Source organism: Myxocyprinus asiaticus, chromosome 31 (genome assembly GCF_019703515.2).
Source record: "Myxocyprinus asiaticus isolate MX2 ecotype Aquarium Trade chromosome 31, UBuf_Myxa_2, whole genome shotgun sequence".
Classification (NCBI taxonomy): Eukaryota; Metazoa; Chordata; class Actinopteri; order Cypriniformes; family Catostomidae; genus Myxocyprinus; species Myxocyprinus asiaticus.
Genome location: NC_059374.1, coordinates 35852690 through 35872304, shown reverse-complemented (window position 1 = coordinate 35872304; position 19615 = coordinate 35852690). Strand labels below are relative to the sequence as shown.

Below are 19615 nucleotides of genomic sequence, written 5' to 3'. Positions count from 1 at the left end.
ACTACAAATACTATTATGAGTCTAGTGTGTTTTGGGTCATATTTGATTAGTATTTAATGGTATTTATTGGTTTCCATCATAGATATGTATTGGTCTCTAATGGTATCCACTAGACATAGCCTGCCACCAATATAAGCCAACACATTACTAGTACAGACCCACCCGGACCATTATAGTTTCCATTAAAACCATTACAATTAGCATTATAACTATTAAAACAATTAAAAGTTTTTCATCTCACATTTGTGTTTTTATGACACTATCTGTTGGGTTTAGGATAAATATTTAGTGTAGGAATGTAGGGAGGTTTTGTTGATTTAAAACTTGATAGAGCATTCATTTTAAAACTCATCTGTTTGAGATAACTTTTAATTTTCTAAGTGCCACTCAGCAGACATTTCACCTCAGAACTGCCACAATACATATAATGATATACGTGATGTCATTTTGCAAAAATGTCGGCAGTTACTGTATTTTCTTGAGATCAAGCTAAAAGTGTGGGAACCCTGTAGAATCAGTAGGATCAGATCATATAAGAGGTTGTTACCTTCATCAAAAATGTTTCTACATCTAGAAATACATTTTAATCTATAATTAAAAAAAAAAAAAAAAATCTTTGTTTTATACATGAGTCCACAGTCTCCACTTACATGCAGTATTCAACTACATCACCCACCACAAAAGATGGCCTTTGATTTGTATTCTTTATTTAATACTTTATTAGCTTACAATCGACCAGTCAACTTACAGATCCAATTAACTCGATGTAACCACAGTGGTTATGTTAAAATAAGGCTTTGATAGGGAGTTACTTGGCATCTTTGATTAATGTGATTGGATAATTGGGGCCTCAGCAGGAAGTGAAGCCCTTCCAGTAGAAGTTTTTGCATCCAGCTTTGCGTTCTCGAGGGTAGAGCTGGTTCGTGTTCTCTGCAGAACGCTCTAGCTCCAAATGCAGATCATCGTTCCCACCTGTCGTAGAAACACCATCCTCATGAGCCCCTATCTCAGGCAAGGACAGCTGGGAAAGCAGCTCCTCTATGTCTTTCTTAGTCCAGTCCTAAAAAAGAGGGAGACATTAAAACATATAGGGGAGACTGATGGTAATTTTCACACTTTTTACACTAGTGAATGTATCTCAGGGTAGGTTTGTTTTTTAAAGTCTATTTCTGTGTAGATACATACCTTGAAGTCTTGGCTCCAAAAAAAAAAAAAAAAAAAAAACTTTGACCATTTCCACCATCATTACCCAGGAAAAGGATACAGTTCAATGAACACACGTTAACTTTTTGTGATAACATGCCTCCCTAATTGTGGGGCATGTTGTCACACTATATGGGGCAAGTTGTCACATGGGGAAAGCACACTAAGCAGCCTATCATAGGCTTTTCAGCAATATGAAATGGTAAAATGAAACACAAAAAATTCACTCAATGGCAAAAATGTGAAAGGTCACATGCAAAAATATCAAACTATTATTATTAACTGTAATCAACAAATGGAATAAAATTACAATATAAAACATGTGACAACCTGTCCTTGCCTTTTAAGTTAAAATCTACCTATATTATATAGCTGACCCTTTCCTGATATATGCCAATGTGGTTTTATTGTGTTTGCTTATTTACTCAACAGCTATTAAAATATTAGCATTTAACTTTAACTTGAAGCATAACATTCACAATTTGAAACTGTTTTGAAGTAGTTGTTTCAAACCAACATACAAAACCACTGCTAGAGAAAACAACCAATTGTGTAATTGGATTCATAGCCCCTGTGACAGCTTCCCCATGTGACAACTAGCCCCAGTCTCCCCTTTAATAGGATTTCTCATGGCAATCTTTTCTGTTTGCTTTGTTCCTTACTTTTCCTCTTATTAGGAGAATAAACACCAGTGAAACTGACTGGTAAAGTTAATGGTGTGCAGTAGTTTAGATTTACTTATACATGAGGTGACAAGCCTTAAAGAGAAAAACCATTTTGCATTTGTAGGGAAATGTGTGTTGATTAGAACCAAATGTATTCCATTAACTGAGTTCCCATATAGTAAAAGAGAATGCATTTACTTATCAACACGCAAATGAGAAAAACAGAGGATCATTTAGAGAGAGAGAGAGAGAGATGTAATGACTCTGTCTTCTTTATAGAATTAGATGGGGAGTGTAGTAGTTTCCTCTTCAAACCTCTGTTAAATATACATTTAACCAGAGCCATAAACATTGTTATCTGGAATTGCCTTATAGTCACAGTGTAAATAACATTTAGATTTTAATGATTAGTCTTGGTTCTGTCAACATAGTCTCATGACAACTCGTAATAAGTTGTACAAGATGGCGAAATCAACAGAATTTCAAACTGATACAGGCATTAAATGTTAGCTAGCCTCCTGTCTAAAACTTTATTTTAAGAAAGAACAAATTTGGTTGCTCATTCCATATTTATTTATGCAATAAAAATGACTGATGTATACCAATAACTTCTAATACGCTTCCCTCATCATGTCCCAACCCCCAATGTTTTCTTTTTTCCATGGTACACAAAAGTTATTTTCCTATTAAAATATTTAGGGTTTGAGTAAGGGGTTAGACTTTATGGTTAGAGGTTTAACTTAAGAAAACTCTTTATGACATTGTTCATTGGTACGTTTATTTTTCTCTGTGGGAATAAAAGTTGTACATGTTTTTGTACAAGCCAACTTCATATGATTTTGCCATCTTGTACTATTGTTACAACTTGCCGTGAGGTTCTGTAAACACTTTGAATCAAGTGTATTCTGGAGTTTAAAAAAAAATAAAAAAAATAGTGAAAGTTAATGAGTTTAAAAATAACATTTATGTAAATAACATAAAATTAAATATTTACAGTTTCCGGTATGCATTTGGCAAGGTGTACATTTTATTAGTATGCGTGTTCCCTGATAATCAAACTCATGACCTTGGCATTTCTAATGGCATTATCATTGTTTATAACAATGTTATAAATGTGTCATTTGAAAAACATGTTATAGCATAATAGTTTAGGAAGGTAGACATGAATGTGCAAATAATGGAAAAAAGTGATGGTAAATAGAGCATTGTTTCCTGACATGCTAGCTAGTAAATATGGGCCCCAGTGTGCATAGTAGAAGCAAATTTAACTACATGAGGACCATTTGCCCACAATGTTCCTGGATCTCACCTGGTAGAGCATGGCACTAGCAACGCCAAGGTCATAAGTTCAAATCCCAGGGAACACACACATACTGATAAAATATGTACATTAAATGCACTGTAAGTCAATTTGGATACATTTTGTAAGACTCACCTGTGTAGCCAACCCAGTTGCACGTGCTCTCTGCAGAAGTCTGCGATGGCGGAAGTCCAAGTCCGGTTCTAGTTGTGAGTCAGTACCGCGGTCACATAGCACAAGAGACAGACCCAACAGGGCCAAATAACAATGAAGCTCGCACAGTCTCATTTCAAACTGCTCCAATCTTGTTCCACACACTGAATGTTTCCGAGAAGTGTTCCGAGGAGCTGTGGGTCTGGTTCTGGAATCTTGGTAATCCGAGGCGCACTTTTTAAACTCTGCCTCCACTCCTACGATTGACTGACAGCTGCCCAGGTTGCTGGGTGATAGTGGATTGTGATGTCATAAAGCATTTAGATTCTTCTGGTTCCCCACTAATGGGAGCTTTTCTCATTAAGATAACACAAGTGAACGAATTGTGACTTGACAATGGGAGTAACAATAAAAGCATTAAACTGAGTGGATTCGGGTTTGTGCAGCTAATCTAAAACAAATACAACAGAGAAATGCCTGGGTGTATGTCTCCCTTTCTAAGAAGCAAGCACACTGCGGCAGGAGTTAGGAATAAAAGCTTTCATAAACTTTTTAATTGATTCTGAATGAATAGTCTAATGTGCATTTTCTTGCAGTGTTAACACGGAAAGCATGTGAACTTGTGCTGCTTGGGACATGACTCCACTTACACACTTGTAGCACAGATGCAACGGTTTCTTTGAAATGTTCGATGAATATATTTAATGATTAATGGATGCTGAATGTAGCTAAAAGCATTGCTAATATAGTTCATGGCCATATGAAAGAATCCAGTTAAAACTTTATAAATATACAGTAGGGGACATATAATGAGGAAAGTTTCACTAATACTTTTTCTCATACTTAGAGTTAGCGATTGGAACAAACCTCTTACCCTCAGAATAAAGCATTGTGGCATAACTCGTTATGCACTATAATACCTCAAATGCGGCTTGTTGTCTGATCAGTTAAACTTTTTGTCAACCAAAGCTAATTAGAGTCAGGAGTTGGCAAACCTGGCATCCAATTAATAAAACGAGATTAGAGGTATGGGTCAGAGCTACTTTGACTTATAAAAGCACTCAAACATTTGAGTTTGCTATTCACAAGAAGCATCCAGAAGCATCCAACATAATTTATGAGTTGGCTATTTCGTATGGTCTTGCACAGTGTTGTTTGCATAAACTCGTACGACTTCATCACGTGCAAACTCCCGGATGTCTAATGCGGAAGTAAGTGCGAGTTCCGTGGACGAGGCTTTAAGGACATACTTATTAATATTATGCCCTTACCCAAACCCCTTATCTAAACTTAACCAATCAGTAGAGTGTATAAACATGATAGGAAGCTGTTGTGTGTGACAGAAGCAAGTAATTGTTGTGTATAGATGGAAACAATGTCCAGCAACATCATTGGCTGTAGTGAAAGTCGTAGGAATTGAAACGAGTGCAGTCACACGACATCATATGAATTAGCCAAATTTAGAAAAGTTGTACGAATCCTGACGATTTCGCCGTGAGAGTGTGTTGGAAGCATCTGCTGACATGGACCATGCCTCGCAAAAAAAGAGATCTCAGAAGACCTACAATAGAGAATTGTTGCTTTGCATAAAGCTGGAAAGGGTTACAAAATGATCTTGAAGAGCTTAGATATTCATCTGTCCACAGTTAGACAAATCGTCTATAAATGGAGATGATTTAGTACTGTGGCTACTCTCCGTTGCTCAGTAGAAGTTGTCTCAAAGTCCTAAACATTGAAGTAAATCCACTACAGAATGGCTTAAAAAGAAGAAAATCCACCTTTTGGAGTGGTTCAGTCAGAGCCCAGATCTTAACCCAATAGAGATGCTGTGGAATGACCTCAAGAAAGCCATTCACACCAGACATCCTAATAATCTGGTTGAGCTGAAGCAGTTCTGTAAGGACGAATGGTCCAAAATTCCTTCTGAACGTTCTGCAGGTCTAATCTGTAGCTACCAGGAATGCTAGTTGAGGTTATTGCTGCCAAAGGAGGATCGAACAGTTATTAAATCCAATGATTCACTTACTTTTTCCACAGCACTGTGAATGTTTAAAGGGATGTGTTCAATAAAGACATGAAGGATTATACTTGTTTGTTTGTTGTTAGCTTAATCACATTGTGTTTGTCTATACTTGTGACTGATGAAGATGAGATCACATTTTATGACCAGTTAATGCAGAAAACCAGATAATTCCTCACATACTTTTTCTTGCCACTGTAGGTACCAGAATATCATTGAGACTTTGGGGTGGGATCTTTTATTTGGGCCAATGAGCAACCACCTAGCAATCACCAAAAGCTAGAATCATGTTTTGCTAGCAAGATTATTTTTTCTTACAGGCAAGCAAAAATCTAGTTTTCTGTGAGAGGAGGCCACTTACTACAAATATGAGATTTTTTTTTTAAATAACTAATGTTCATATACACTTTTCAAATCCAAATAGAAAATCCTATCCTGTAAAATGATAAGAAAACCTTTGTACTGGGTACTGTAAAGAGACTATGCCCTGACATCTTGTGGTCAAAATCAAACAGTCGTGCATAAGCAAATGCAAAGAAATCTCAATAAATTATGCAAAACCAGGTTTTATTATTTTTATTAGGTTTAAATTATAGTTCACTCAAAAAGGAAAATTCTGTCATCATTTACTCACCCTCATGAGCTTCCAAACCTGTATGACTTTATTTATTCTGTGGTACACAAAAGGAGATGTTAGATGTATGGAAAAAGACACAATGGAAGTGAATGGTGATGAACATACTGCCTTACATCATCTTTTGTGTTCCATGGAAGAAAGAAAGTCATATGGATTTGGAACAACATGAGGGTGAGTAAATGATGACAGGATTTTCATATTTGCTAGAAAAGTATAGACAACTTTCAGTAAAAATGTTTCCTCAATTGAAATTCATATATTAAGCATGATGAAAAATACTTTTTAAAGTACAACGGCATCCAAAAGATTATTTGTTGTAATAGTGCAATGTCACTACACATCAAAAACACAGTAATCATCATTTATGGACAAAAAACACTAATGTCATATTTTGCTAATTAAAATCTGTATGGGAGCGAACCGTGTAAGAGCGCCCAATGAATGATACAGAAAATACATTAACATACGTTTTCTAGAGATAGAAATCCAAATATACGCGTACGTTTTCTACAAAAAAATTATTGATTTATTCTTTGACAAAAAACATTACAGCATTTCCATTCAAAAATAGCATACAGTTCTATAAAACACTGCAGTAATACAAAATACTTCTTTTAAACTAAAAATGTGTGAACATGTTTTTAGTGTCACTTAAAAACCACAAAACAGGGTATGAATCACAGACATACTGTATGAATCCCATTTTCTTTCTGCCAATGCTGCATCCTAAAATGTAAAATAGGCATATATACAACATGAAATATGTACACCTAACTGAAGCCATCAGAGTGTCTAATCTTTAATAAAGCATATTAAATATTGAAGGCCCTTTTCATATTTTCTGTGGATTAAGTATTGGCAACATTACAGTCATTAATAGCCATTTGATTTGGCATTGCTGTCTTATATTAAATTACAACAGGCATTGGAAAGGATTTACATGTAATGATGTGTTAATTGTGTAAGAAGGATCAAACTCCTTAATTCAGTGATTTAATGTGTATCTTTTGAATACATAAAATACAATATTCACACCTTCTCTCATTTGCCATGACCCTAAACATCAAGTTTATTTTCCTTTAAGCACCATGGACTCTGGGTCATTCGGAGTCAAATTTGAATGAGCTTAAATATGCCTTTTCAAAACCAAGCATTCTCCAAGAATCTGCTTTGTTTGTACAACTATATTAGTACTCTTAGAAATAGGCTTACTTGAATTCTTTCTTGAATAAAGATCCTACAGTTACAAAAAAAAAAAAAAAAAAAAAAAAAAAAAAAAAAGAGATGGTAACATGCCATTGTTTCCTTAAAGATCTGTTTCCTAATATAACTTTTAAAAATGTCTGTTTAACTTTGTCTCATGCTCAAAGATAGATATCAAAGATTGTTTACACTTTAGAGCATGAAAGCATTGCAAAGGAGTTTAGTAATTAGCATTAGTCCTACTGGTTGATTTGGCTAAACTGAAATTAAGTCACCACAAACTCTGATTTGACAGCTCAGTTATGATTAAGGATCATTTTAAATATAACATATCTACATGTAAGTGCCTGTGCGGATACAAACCAAACCAGCCTACTAAATTCATACCAACCTAATTGTCTTTACAATAAACTAGTCCATAGGTTCTTTTCCTGGCCATTTCCACTCATAATTACAAAATTATTCTTATTAACATGGGTTTGTACAACAGTTAGGCCTGATTTGGACAAATGAACATTTTTCTTTTTTTTTTCTTTTTTTTTTATGTAAATGTATTATTCCATTAACTACCTGGATCAGTGGTAACCAGGTAACAGCAAACACAGCAACAATGGGGGAAATCCTTAATTGGTGGAAGGGATTGTAGCTACTAAAGCATTTTTATTGGCTAAAATATATCCAGTTGCTTCCGGGAATAGTGCTTGAGAGCTTGCTTCACAGAAACTACTGACATTGCACAAGTCATGGTAACCGACAGTTCATAATTTATGTTGTCTACCAAGGTATTGCTTCTAAAGGTCATGACCTCTGACCTTAAGGCTACTGCTTCATACAGACCCGACAGCGGCTGACGATGTCTTGTTGTCTTGCTGTCTGACGGACTGGCATACTGTGAAGAATGGAAAAAAAAAAATTTGTTAAAACATACTATTGTGATATTGTTGTTTATTTAATGTAATAAATAAAGCTTTATTTATTCATTATTTACTATTTTATTTAATATTAAATCCTAAATTATATGTTATTTTAAAGTAGGGTGATTTCAGGTAAATCTGCCCACTTTTTGACAGTTATCTGTCTATCTGTCCCAATTTACTTAAATTTACCCTATGTGGTCATATGTTTAGTATGCAGATTTAGGCATTAAATAAAGACGAAATCCAATCTGATTTGGGAAAATTTTTATATTTTTCCTTTCCTTGATGAGCAGTTCTGGCTACTACTATTTGACCAAGATCACCCATTTACGATGTGTGTAGGGCAATAACCTTGTAAAATGTAAATAGATTGTATTTACTGAACCAGCAATTCAATTTAAATTGCAGCCATCAAACATTATTTACTGTTTTACCTGAACATTCTCACAGGGTCAAGAGATGCCAGCCAGTAGCTGTAAGAATCAGAATAGAAGTTACAGGTGCCACGCCCATGACACTCTATGAATGGAATCTTGCGGAACTCCTCCAGACAGGACCCGGGAGAGACCAGCGGCTGCCCTGAACCCTCTGCACCTGCGGCTGTTTCCTATGGAAACAAATCACAGCAATCAAAGACTGCACACATTCCACAAGGTGTAATTTTATCTAAAACATATACAGTGGTGTGAAAAAGTGTTTGTCCCCTTCCTGATTTCTTATTTTTTTGCATGTTTGTCACACTTCAATGTTTCAGATCATCAAACAAGTTTAAATATTAGTCAAAGATAACACAAGTAAACACAAAATGCAGTTTTTAAATGAAGGTTGTTATTATTAAGGGAAAACAAAATACAAACCTACATGGCCCTGTGTGAAAAAGTGATTGCCCCCTAAACCTAATAACTGGTTGGGCCACCCTTAGCAGCAACAACTGCAATCAAGTGTTTGCGATAACTTGCAATGAGTCTTTTACAGCTCTGTGGAGGAATTTTGGCCCACTCATCTTTGCAAAATTGTTGTAATTCAGCCACATTGGAGGGTTTTCGAGCATGAACTGCCTTTTTAAGGTCATGCCACAGCATCTCAATAGGATTCAGGTCAGGACTTTGACTAGGCCACTCCAAAGTCTTCATTTTGTTTTTCTTCAGCCATTCAGAGGTGGACTTGCTGGTGTGTTTTGGATCATTGTCCTGCTGCAGAACCCAAGTCTGCTTCAGCTTGAGGTCACAAACAGATGGCCGGACATTCTCCTTCAGGATTTTTTGGTAGACAGCAGAATTCATGGTTCCATTTATCACAGCAAGTCTTCCAGGTCCTGAAGCAGCAAAACAGCCCCAGACCATCACAATACCACCACCACCACCATATTTTACTGTTGGTATGATGTTCTTTTTCTGAAATGCGGTGTTACATTTACGCCAGATGTAATGGGACACACACCTTCCAAAAAGTTCAACTTTTGTCTCGTCAGTCCACAGAGTATTCTACCAAAAGTCTTGGGGATCGTCAAGATGTCTTCTGGCAAAAATGAGACGAGCCTTAATGTTCTTTTTGCTCAGCAGTGGTTTTCGTCTTGGAACTCTGTCATGCAGGCCATTTTTGCCCAGTCTCTTTCTTATGGTGGAGTCATGAACACTGACCTTAACTGAGGCAAGTGAGGCCTGCAGTTCTTTGGATGTTGTTGTGGGGTCTTCTGTGACCTCTTGGATGAGTCGTCGCTGCGCTCTTGGGGTAATTTTGGTCGGCCGGCCACTCCTGGGAAGGTTCACTACTGTTCCATGTTTTCGCAATTTGTGGATAATGGCTCTCACTGTAGTTCTCTGGAGTCCCAAAGCTTTAGAAATGGCTTCATAACCTTTTCCAGACTGATAGATTCTTTCTCATTTGTTCCTGAATTTCTTTGGATTTCGGCATGATGTCTAGCTTTTGAAGATCTTTTGGTCTACTTCACTTTGTCAGGCAGGTCCTATTTAAGTGATTTCTTGATTGAGAACAGGTATGGTGGTAATCAGGCCTGGGTGTGGCTAGAGAAATTGAACTCAGGTGTGATAAACCACAGTTAAGTTATGTTTTAACAGGTGGGTCAAACACTTTTTCACACAGGGCCATGTAGGTTTGGATTTTGTTTTTCCTTAATAATAACAACCTTCATTTAAAAACTGCATTTTGTGTTTACTTGTGTTATCTTTGACTAATATTTAAACTTGTTTGATGATCTGAAACATTGAAGTGTGACAAACATGCAAAAAAATAAGAAATCAGGAAGGGGGCAAACACTTTTTCACACCATTGTTATTGCCTAATTGCCTAAAATTGCCTCATTATACTTTAAGTCCATTCTATATATACACGTGTGTGTGTGTGTGTGTGTGTATGTATATATATATATATATATATATATATACAGTATATAGTGAGGTTCACAGGTCTGAGATTCAAAATCTAATTTAAACCTGGACATAAACAAAAATAGTCATAAATAATTTTTAGGTTTTTGAAAAATGAAAAACAAAGTAACATTATGTTTGTACTAGTTCTAGGTCAATAATTAAATAAACAAATTTGTGACAATGACCATGTTAAGTCTAATGTAGGGAAGAGTTCCCAGCTTCCACTGAAGCACTCAAGATGCTCTTTGGAAAACTCTAAGATCATGCTTGGTAACATGGATCATCAGGTTTTGCTATTATTAATGCAAAAGGGGGGCATACCAAATACTAAGACAATCTAGAATGCATGTAAATCATTCAATTCAACATTTCAATCAAACTGTTATTAAATTAATTGTACTGAATTAAAGACAGTACAATGATATATTAAACTGTTTAAAAAGTGCAAAATATTTGCATTTTCACAAGTGCATTCAGACTTTTTGAACCTTGGTACCTTATATGGTAGAGTTTATTTAAAATTGACCTTGGAGTTTTGCATTTCTACTGTATGTGCACATTCGCCACAGGAGTTCAAGCATTTATTTTGATTTTAATATCGACGTGAACCTTCAGCTCTAATGCATAAAATAGAGGGATTAAAGGTTGTCAATGCCATATGATGTAAGTAATGGCTGACTCTTACCATCACAAAGGAGTAACCTTGCCACAAAGACAGCCATCCAGCAGGACACCGTGGGATCTGATTTGTCTGACTGTGAACTGCTATCACATTAGCAGGTGCCTCACATACTGCACATCTTTGAGAGACATTTCACATTTCTTTTGTTACTACATTTCCTGTCATCACTACTAACATACTACTAAAACGTATGTGAACCCTTTGGAATTTGCTGGTTTTCTAAAATAATTTAGTCATAAAATGTGATCTCATCTTCATCAAAGTCACAAGTATAGACAAACAACAATGTGCTGAAGCTAACAACACACAAACAATTATAATCATTCATGTATTTATTGAACACAAACCATTAAAAATTCACAGTGCTGTAGAAAATGTAAGTGAACCCCTAGGCTAATGATTGTCAACAAACACTAATTAGAGTCGGGAGTTGGCAAACCTGGCATCCAATTAATGAAATGAGATTGGAGGTGTGGGTTAGAGCTACTTTGACTTATAAAAAGAACTAAAACATTCTGAGTTTGCTATTCACAAGAAGCACCTGCTGACATGGACCATGCCTTGCAAAAAAAGAGGTATCAGAAGACCCATGATCAAGAGTTGTTACTTTGCATTAAGCTGGAGAGGGTTACAAAGTCATCTCGAAGAGCTTAGATATTCATCTGTCCACAGTTAGACAAATTGTCTATAAACAGAGATGATTTAGTACTGTGGCTACTCTCCCTAGAAGTGGCCATCCAGCCAAGATGACTCAAAGGGCATAACGCAGAATGCTCAGTGAGGTAAAAAAAGAACCTTAGAGTGACAGCTAAAGACTTCATAAAGGAATCATTGGAACTGGTTAACATCTCTGTTCATGAGTCTACTATATGGAAAACATCCAACAGGCATGGTGTCCATGGCAGGACACCACAAAGGAAGCTGCTGCTTTCCAACAAAATCATTGCTGCGCGCCTGGAGTTTGAATTGTTTGGGAAGAGCACGCAGCACTACATATGGTGGAAAAATGGCACTGCATATCAACATGAAAATATCATCCCAACAGTGAAGTACGGTGGAGGGAGCATCATAATTTGGGGCAGCTTTTTCTGCTTCAGGGCCTGGACCACTTGTCGTCGTTGAGAGAAAAATTAATTCCCAAGATTATCAAGATGTTCTACAGGATAATGTCAGGGTTGCTATGTGCCAGCTGAAGCTCAGTAAAAGTTGGGTGATGCAGCAGGACAATGACCCTAAACATCAAAGTAAGTCCACTACAGAATGGCTTCAAAAAAAGATCCACCTTTTGGAGTGGCCCAGTCAGAGCCCAGATCTTAACCCAATAGAGATGCTGTGGAATGACCTCAAGAGAGCCATTCACACCAGACATCCTAATAATCTGGCTGAGCTGAAGCAGTTTTTTAAGGACAAATGGTCCAGATTTCCTTCTGAATGTTGTGCAGGTGTAATCCGCAGCTACAGAAAACACTTGGTTGAGGTTATTGCTGCCAAAGGAGGATCGACCAGTTATTAAATCCAAGGGTTCACTTACTTTCTCCACAGCACTGTGAATGATTAAAGGGATGTGTTTAAGCACATTGTTTGTCTATATTTGTGACACAGATGAAGATGAGATCACATTTGATGACCAATTAATGCAGAAAACCATCTAATTCCAAAGGGTTCACATAATTTTTTCTTGTCACTGTATATACTATATATATATATATATATATATATATATATATATATATATGAATTGTTATTTTTTTATTTTGTCTTATACTGTAGTTTTATATAAGCTTACCTACATCACCTTAGGCTTTGAGAACAACAGATAAACTGGCAAAATGATGACTACTTACAAAACGGGCTTCTGTTTTTACCTGCTGATATACTGTTCCAACAAATCACCACTGATCAAATCCTTGTTGCTGGACATTGGTGTGTCTGTAGACAGCCAATAGGAGTAATCGTTTCGAGAAGCGTAGCGACAGGATTCATCAGGGTTACAGACCAGGAAAGGCATGGTAGAGAACCTCTGCAAACAGCTTCCTATAGTTCCTACAAACATATACATACAGCTTATGAAAATGTTAATTAATGAAAAATTAAGTGTCTAAATGTAGGTGTATACACATCTGTCCATAAGTGTTTGTGAAAATGTGTGTGTTTGTAGGCATGTTTTCAAATATTATCTACATACAACAATTTTGTTCCCACTTTAGAATGTAAAGTGGACCAAAGTATTTGCACACAAAATATTCTATTATAAAATATTAAGTGGCATCATCAAACAAAATTATGCTAGAGCCTTTCTCAAAGCTAACTTCACTTTTGTTTTTGTCACTGAAGTTCCCTTCAAGTTCACACAGGTGTCCTAGCAGAGTAACCACAGATGTAGTTCTTCACATTAACTATGGACATGTTCCACTAACATTTGACAACCAAAAAGTGTCCAAATACTTTTATCTTCATTTTCAATCTATTGTCAACAAACTTCTTTTTATGAAATGTTTTGCATGAAAAGTGTGCTTGTTTCATTAAAATAAAGGCCACTTTTGATATTTTGTAATCTAATGATTCTACGCCCATACTGTTTGCGTATGTGTGTTTTCTTGTGAGGGTTAGTTTGTGTTCTGTGTGTGTTTCTTGCCTAGGTCCTGCCCATGTCCACGGTTATTGCCATTGATAAAGAGGAGTGAATATCCAAAGTACATATGTCTTGATCCATTAGGGCATGTTGGGATGTCTCTTCTTTGACTATGCCTGGTAAAAAGGAAGCTGTCTCTGGTGCCATTTTGCATAAATGTCCCCTTTGGACCTACAGAGCCTTTGGGACCCACTTCACCTGACAAACCACGAGCACCTAAGTAGGCAGATACACATCAGAACACCTGACAAAGATATTCGAAGCAACTGATGGGTAGCATGGAACTTTATTACTTTGCTTCTTTTGGAAGTTTTCCTTTTACATGATGCCATTTGATTTAACTTTTTCACAGACAGATTTAATTATATGTGGTTCACTGGTCAGGTACACTTATAATGTATCATTAAAGGAGAATATTTAATTTACAAATGGCTACAGTTCAAATGGAATGTGCAACTTGTGGGTGTATGTCATCAAATGGACAAAGAAATGGCCTTTACCTTGTAGCCCTGGTGGGCCGCTGTCTCCCTTTGGTCCAGGGATTCCAGGCCTTCCCGGACCCCCATCTAGACCTGTGGTTCCCTTTCGACCTTGAGTTCCTAAGAGGTGGGGAATTATGCAAATGCAAGATGGAGTAATAAAACATGGTATGGCATTGCTGGGTATCACCAACCACACATTGGAATACACTTTTAGAATTTAATTGCAGCGGAATAAATACAAATATAAACAGATATATAAATACATACAAAAATTTAAATAAAATATTGATACTGATCTAAAAGTATTAATGGGATCTAAATGGGATATTGAGGCAATATCGTGAGAAAAAGAATCATGAAATATTGATATAGCTTTTGATTCTATTGGCACAGCTCTTACTGTGTGTTTCTGTGTGTGTGTGTGTGTGTGTGTTGTACCTTGTGGACCTGTATGTCCTGGAGGACCAGGATGTCCTTGCTCTCCTTTCTCACCAGCTTTTCCACATGAACCAGGGTCTCCTGGGATCGGGATGACCTCAACCTCAACATCGCAACCTTTCGGCCCTAAACAATCAAAAAGAAAATAATCAGGTAATTAAACACCAGGTAGATAATAGGTCATTCATGCATTTCTTAAAAAGACTTAAGCCACAGAAAGTAATTTTGAATGGTCTTTTTAACCCTTATATTGTGCTCCGGTCAGAACTGACCGATTAACTTAATTTTTCTTTATGAAAACTATTTTCTCCAGTTGGAATAATGACTTTGTTCACACAGGGCACCTAAACACACACACACTTTTTTTTAAGATCATTTTCATAAAATTTTATTGTTTTTTTTTTCTTTACTTTGTTATACCTGTGGCGTTCCCGGTCTAAAGAGACCAGCAATTGGAAATGAATGGAATAGACTAAAAAATACAGAAATATTAAGTGTTTAGGAGCATGCCAATCCTTTAGAAGAGCACATATGTCGATGTGTGTTTGCACACACAAAGTCCTCAGACATGTGCGTGCACACACACACACACACACACAAAGCAGGTTGAGCACCCTTCCATCGTCTTTCCATGTGTCTTTCCAAAGAGTGCTTTGAGGAGTATTTTAAGATCTACTAATCATATTATGTTGTGTTTGGGCTCGTTTGAATCGGGATAGTCTGCTGTAAGTTACAATATGTCGTTGTCTATGTTATATGTATGTTCCAAGAATTAATAAGGACAAACATGACAAAAAGACACTCCTGTTTATTGTATTTATGTGTGTCAGTGGAAATTTCATATACTAATACTCACTGCAGTTTGGCCTCTGAGTGAAAAAAAAAAAAATTCTCATTGCATTTTACTAATTGAGACCTTTCCATAGACATACTGTATAACACATGGCTATCTCATATTTTTATGTTTTTACCAACTCTGAAAATACAGTAATTGTTGTGATAACAAATTTGCAAATTATGAGAACATAACAGTTCTAATTTGTCAGCAAATTAAAATGCATTATTTAAGAATTGGTAGGATCAGCTATATGCATTGTAAAGTCCAGATACTAAGCTTTAAAAATGACACCTATTTTGTTTAGATCAAGCAAGTGGTTATTAATTTATTACATAATTATTATTATTATTTATTTTTTTCTACAGGGAGTGCCCCTCACTATTCTGGTGTAACCTCAGTTCAATGAATCCTTCAATCAATAAAAAATATTTTTGACAAAAAGTTCTAATGAAATATCTCAGGAAAATATACCCAATATGAGAGATATATTAACAAGATTTATTAACATAATTTATTATCTTAGTGGGCCGTACATTTTTGACCGGGAACACAAAAGGCGTTAGCACAACATAACACAAGGGTTAAAAGTAAAATCTGGGCTGTGGCTGTCAACTGCCCAATGGCAAAAAAAATAAATAATAAAAAAAAAGATTTAAAAAAGGCAATTGATTCTGTATTGAATGGTATCATTGTAATGTATCAAATAATATGCATGAAAACAAAATGTGATGGCTGTATTTTCAGTATGTTGTTGTTTACATGTCAGTATATCAGAATCAGAATCAGCTTTACTGCCAAGTATGCTACCGCATACAAGGGATTTGTCTTGGTGACAGGAGCTTCCAGTGTACAACAATACAAAAACAATACAAAAACAGCAGCAAGCCATAGATAATAATTAAAAAAAAAAAAATAGTTATACACATACGTACAGACACACACATACATACACACATACGTAGTGCAATCTAATACAAATCTGTTATCTGTTATGTACAGTGCATCCGGAATGTATTCACAGCGCTTCACTTTTTCCACATTTTGTTATGTTACAGCCTTATTCCAAAATGGATAAAATTCATTATTTTCCTCAAAATTCTACAAACAATACCCCATAATGACAATGTGAAAGAAGCTTGTTTGAAATCTTTGCAAATTTATTAAAAATAAAAAATGAAAAAAATCACATGTACATAAGTATTCACAGCCTTTGCTCAATACTTTGTTGAAGCACCTTTGGCATCAATTACAGCCTCAAGTCTTTTTGAGTATGATGCTACAAGCTTAGCACACCTATTTTTGGGCAGTTTCTCCAATTCTTCTTTGCAGGACCTCTCAAGCTCCATCAGGTTGGATGGGGAGCGTCGGTGCACAGTCATTTTCAGATCTCTCCAGAGATGTTCAATCGGGTTCAAGTCTGGGCTCTGGCTGGGCCACTCAAGGACATTCACAGAGTTGTCCCATAGCCACTCCTTTGTTATCTTGGCTGTGTGCTTAGGGTCGTTGTCCTGTTGGAAGATGAACCTTCGCCCCAGTCTGAGGTCCAGAGCGCTCTGGAGCAGGTTTTCATCAAGGATGTCTCTGAACATTGCTGCATTCATCTTTCCCTCGATCCTGACTAGTCTCCCAGTTCCTGTCACTGAAAAACATCCCCACAGCATGATGCTGCCACCACCATGCTTCACTGTAGGGATGGTATTGGCCAGGTGATGAGCGGTGCCTGGTTTCCTCCAGACATGACGCTTGCCATTCAGGCCAAAGAGTTCAATCTTTGTTTCTCATGGTCTGAGAGTCCTTCAGGTGCCTTTTGGCAAACTCCAGGTGGGCTGTCATGTGCCTTTTACTGAGGAGTGGCTTCCATCTGGCCACTCTACCATACAGGCCTGATTGGTGGAGTGCTGCAGAGATGGTTATTCTTCTGGAAGGTTCTCCTCTGTCCACAGAGAAATGCTGGAGCTCTGTCAGAGTGACCATCAGGTTCTTGGTCACCTCCCTGACTAAGGCCCTTCTCCCCCGATGGGAGAAACTGCCCAAAAATAGGTGTGCCAAGCTTGTAGCATCATATTCAAAAAGACTTGAGGCTGTAATTGGTGCCAAAGGTGCTTCAACAAAGTATTGAGCAAAGGCTGTGAATATTTATGCACATGTGATTTTTTTCATTTTTTATTTTTAATAAATTTGCAAAGATTTCAAACAAACTTCTTTTATGTTGTCATTATGGGGTATTGTTTGTAGAATTTTGAGGAACATAATTAATTTAATCCATTTTGGAATAAGGCTGTAACATAACAAAATGTGGAAAAAGTGAAGCGCTGTGAATACTTTCTGGATGCACAGTGCAAATACAAATCTGTTATGTACAGTGCAAATGTTATTTGTTTTTTTCAGAGGAATGAAATGGCAGAAGAGGTTAGATGTGTTGGATAAATATAAAAAAGACTAATCTGTGTATTGCACATAGTTATTGCTCAATGGGGCAATTTAACTGTTGATGAGATGGATAGCCTGAGGGAAAAAACTGTTCATGTGCCTGATGGTTCTGGTGCTCAGAGCTCTGAAGCATAGGCCAGAAGGCAACAGATCTAAAAGGTAATGGGCAGGGTGAGTGGGGTCCAGAGTGATTTTTCCAGCCTTTTTCCTCACTCCGGAAGTGTATAGTTCTTGGGGGGATCATGGGGCAATCAATAATCTTCTCAGCAGTCCGAACTGTCCTTTGTAGACTTCTGATGTCTGATTTTGTAGCTCAACCAAACCAGACTGTTATTGAAGTGCAGAGGACAGACTCAATGACTGCTGAGTAGAACTGTATCAGCAGCACCTGTGGCAGGTTGAACTTCCTCAACTGGTGAAGGAAGTACAACCTCTGCTGGGCCTTTTTCACAATGGAGACAATGTGTGTCTCCCACTTCAGGTCCTGTGAGATGGTAGTGCCCAGGAACCTGAATGACTCCACTGCTGCCACAGTGCTGTTTAGAATGATGAGGGGGGTCAGTGTTGGGGTGTTCCTCCTAAATTCCACAATCATCTCCACCGTTTTGAGCGTGTTCAGCTCAAGGTTGTTTTGACTGCACCAGACAGCCAGCTGTTCAACCTCCCTTCTGTATGCAGACTCATCATCATCTCGATGAGGCCGATGACAGTGGTGTCATCTCTGCAAACTTCAGGAGCTTGACAGAGGGGTCCTTGGCGATGCAGTCATTGGTGTAGAGGGAGAAGAGTAGTGGGGAGAGCACACATCCCTGGGAGGCACCAGTGCTGATTGTACAGGTGCTGGAAGTGAGTTTCCCCTGTCTCACAAGCTGCTGCCTGTCCGTCAGAGAGCTGGTAATCCACTGACAGATAGACATGGGAACAGAGAAGTGGTGTAATTTATTCTGGAGTATAGCTGGGATGATTTTGTTGAAAGCCTAACTGAAGTCCACAAAAAGGATCCTTGCATATGTCCCTGGTCTGTCCAGATGTTGCAGGATATGATGCAATCCCATGTTGACTGCATCATCCACAGACCTGTTTGCTCGATAAGCAAATTAAAGGGGATCTAGAAAGGGTCCAGTGATGTTCTTCATGTGGGCCAACACCAGTCTCTCAAATGATTTCATGACCAAAGACATCAGGGCGACAGGTCTGTAGTCATTAAGTCCTGTGATTTTTGGTTTCTTTGGGAGAGGAATAATGATTGAGTGTTTGAAGCAGCATGGGACTTCACACTGCTCCAGTGATCTATTGAAGATCTGTGTGAAGATGGGGGCCAGCTGGTAAGCACAGGATCGAAGACACACTGGTGAGACGACAGCTGGGCCTGAAGCTTTCCTCGTCTTTTTTTTCTGAAAGACGTGGCTCACATCATCTTCACAGATCTTAAGTGCAGGTTGAGTAGCAGGAAGGGGGAGGAGGGGGGTTGCAGGAGGTGTTGGTGTTTGTGTGAATTGAAGGTCAGTGTGGGGTGTGAGATTGGGCCTTTCAAATCTGCAGTAGAACACATTCAGTTTGTCAGTCAGTTGTTGGTCCACCACAGGGTTGGGGGTAGGAGTCCTGTAATTTGTGAGTTGTTTCAT

The 19615-nt window shown here is 37.5% G+C and overlaps 2 protein-coding genes across 2 annotated transcripts in view; both read right to left on the bottom strand.

The window, feature by feature from the left end:
- Nucleotides 1-655: 655 nt before the first annotated feature.
- On the bottom strand, nucleotides 656-3518 carry LOC127422200 (somatostatin-2-like). The gene is made up of 2 exons (XM_051665532.1): nucleotides 3304-3518; nucleotides 656-1060 (listed from the first exon to the last, which is right to left on the bottom strand). Exons 1-2 carry the CDS (start codon nucleotides 3454-3456, stop codon nucleotides 851-853), a joined length of 363 nt encoding a protein of 120 aa, XP_051521492.1. The 5' UTR covers nucleotides 3457-3518; the 3' UTR covers nucleotides 656-850.
- Nucleotides 3519-5942: 2424 nt separating this feature from the next.
- Nucleotides 5943-19615, bottom strand: part of LOC127422174 (collagen alpha-5(IV) chain-like) — a 31785-nt gene continuing 18112 nt past the window's right edge. The window contains exons 34-40 of the mRNA XM_051665511.1: nucleotides 14723-14848; nucleotides 14303-14401; nucleotides 13806-14018; nucleotides 13036-13213; nucleotides 11174-11288; nucleotides 8533-8705; nucleotides 5943-8070 (exon numbers count right to left, since the gene is read on the bottom strand). Coding sequence (XP_051521471.1) covers nucleotides 8001-8070; nucleotides 8533-8705; nucleotides 11174-11288; nucleotides 13036-13213; nucleotides 13806-14018; nucleotides 14303-14401; nucleotides 14723-14848 — 974 coding nt within the window. The 3' untranslated portion in view covers nucleotides 5943-8000. The remainder of the gene's footprint in view (nucleotides 8071-8532; nucleotides 8706-11173; nucleotides 11289-13035; nucleotides 13214-13805; nucleotides 14019-14302; nucleotides 14402-14722; nucleotides 14849-19615) is intronic.

What these genes read in the sequence shown, in the direction of transcription:
- LOC127422200 (XM_051665532.1), bottom strand. Translation starts at nt 3,456, where the DNA reads ATGAGACTGTGCGAGCTTCATTGTTATTTGGCCCTGTTGGGTCTGTCT. An exon ending in CAACTGGGTTGGCTACACAG is followed by an intron (nt 1,061 to 3,303) that starts GTGAGTCTTACA and finishes CCTCTTTTTTAG; the next exon opens with GACTGGACTAAGAAAGACAT.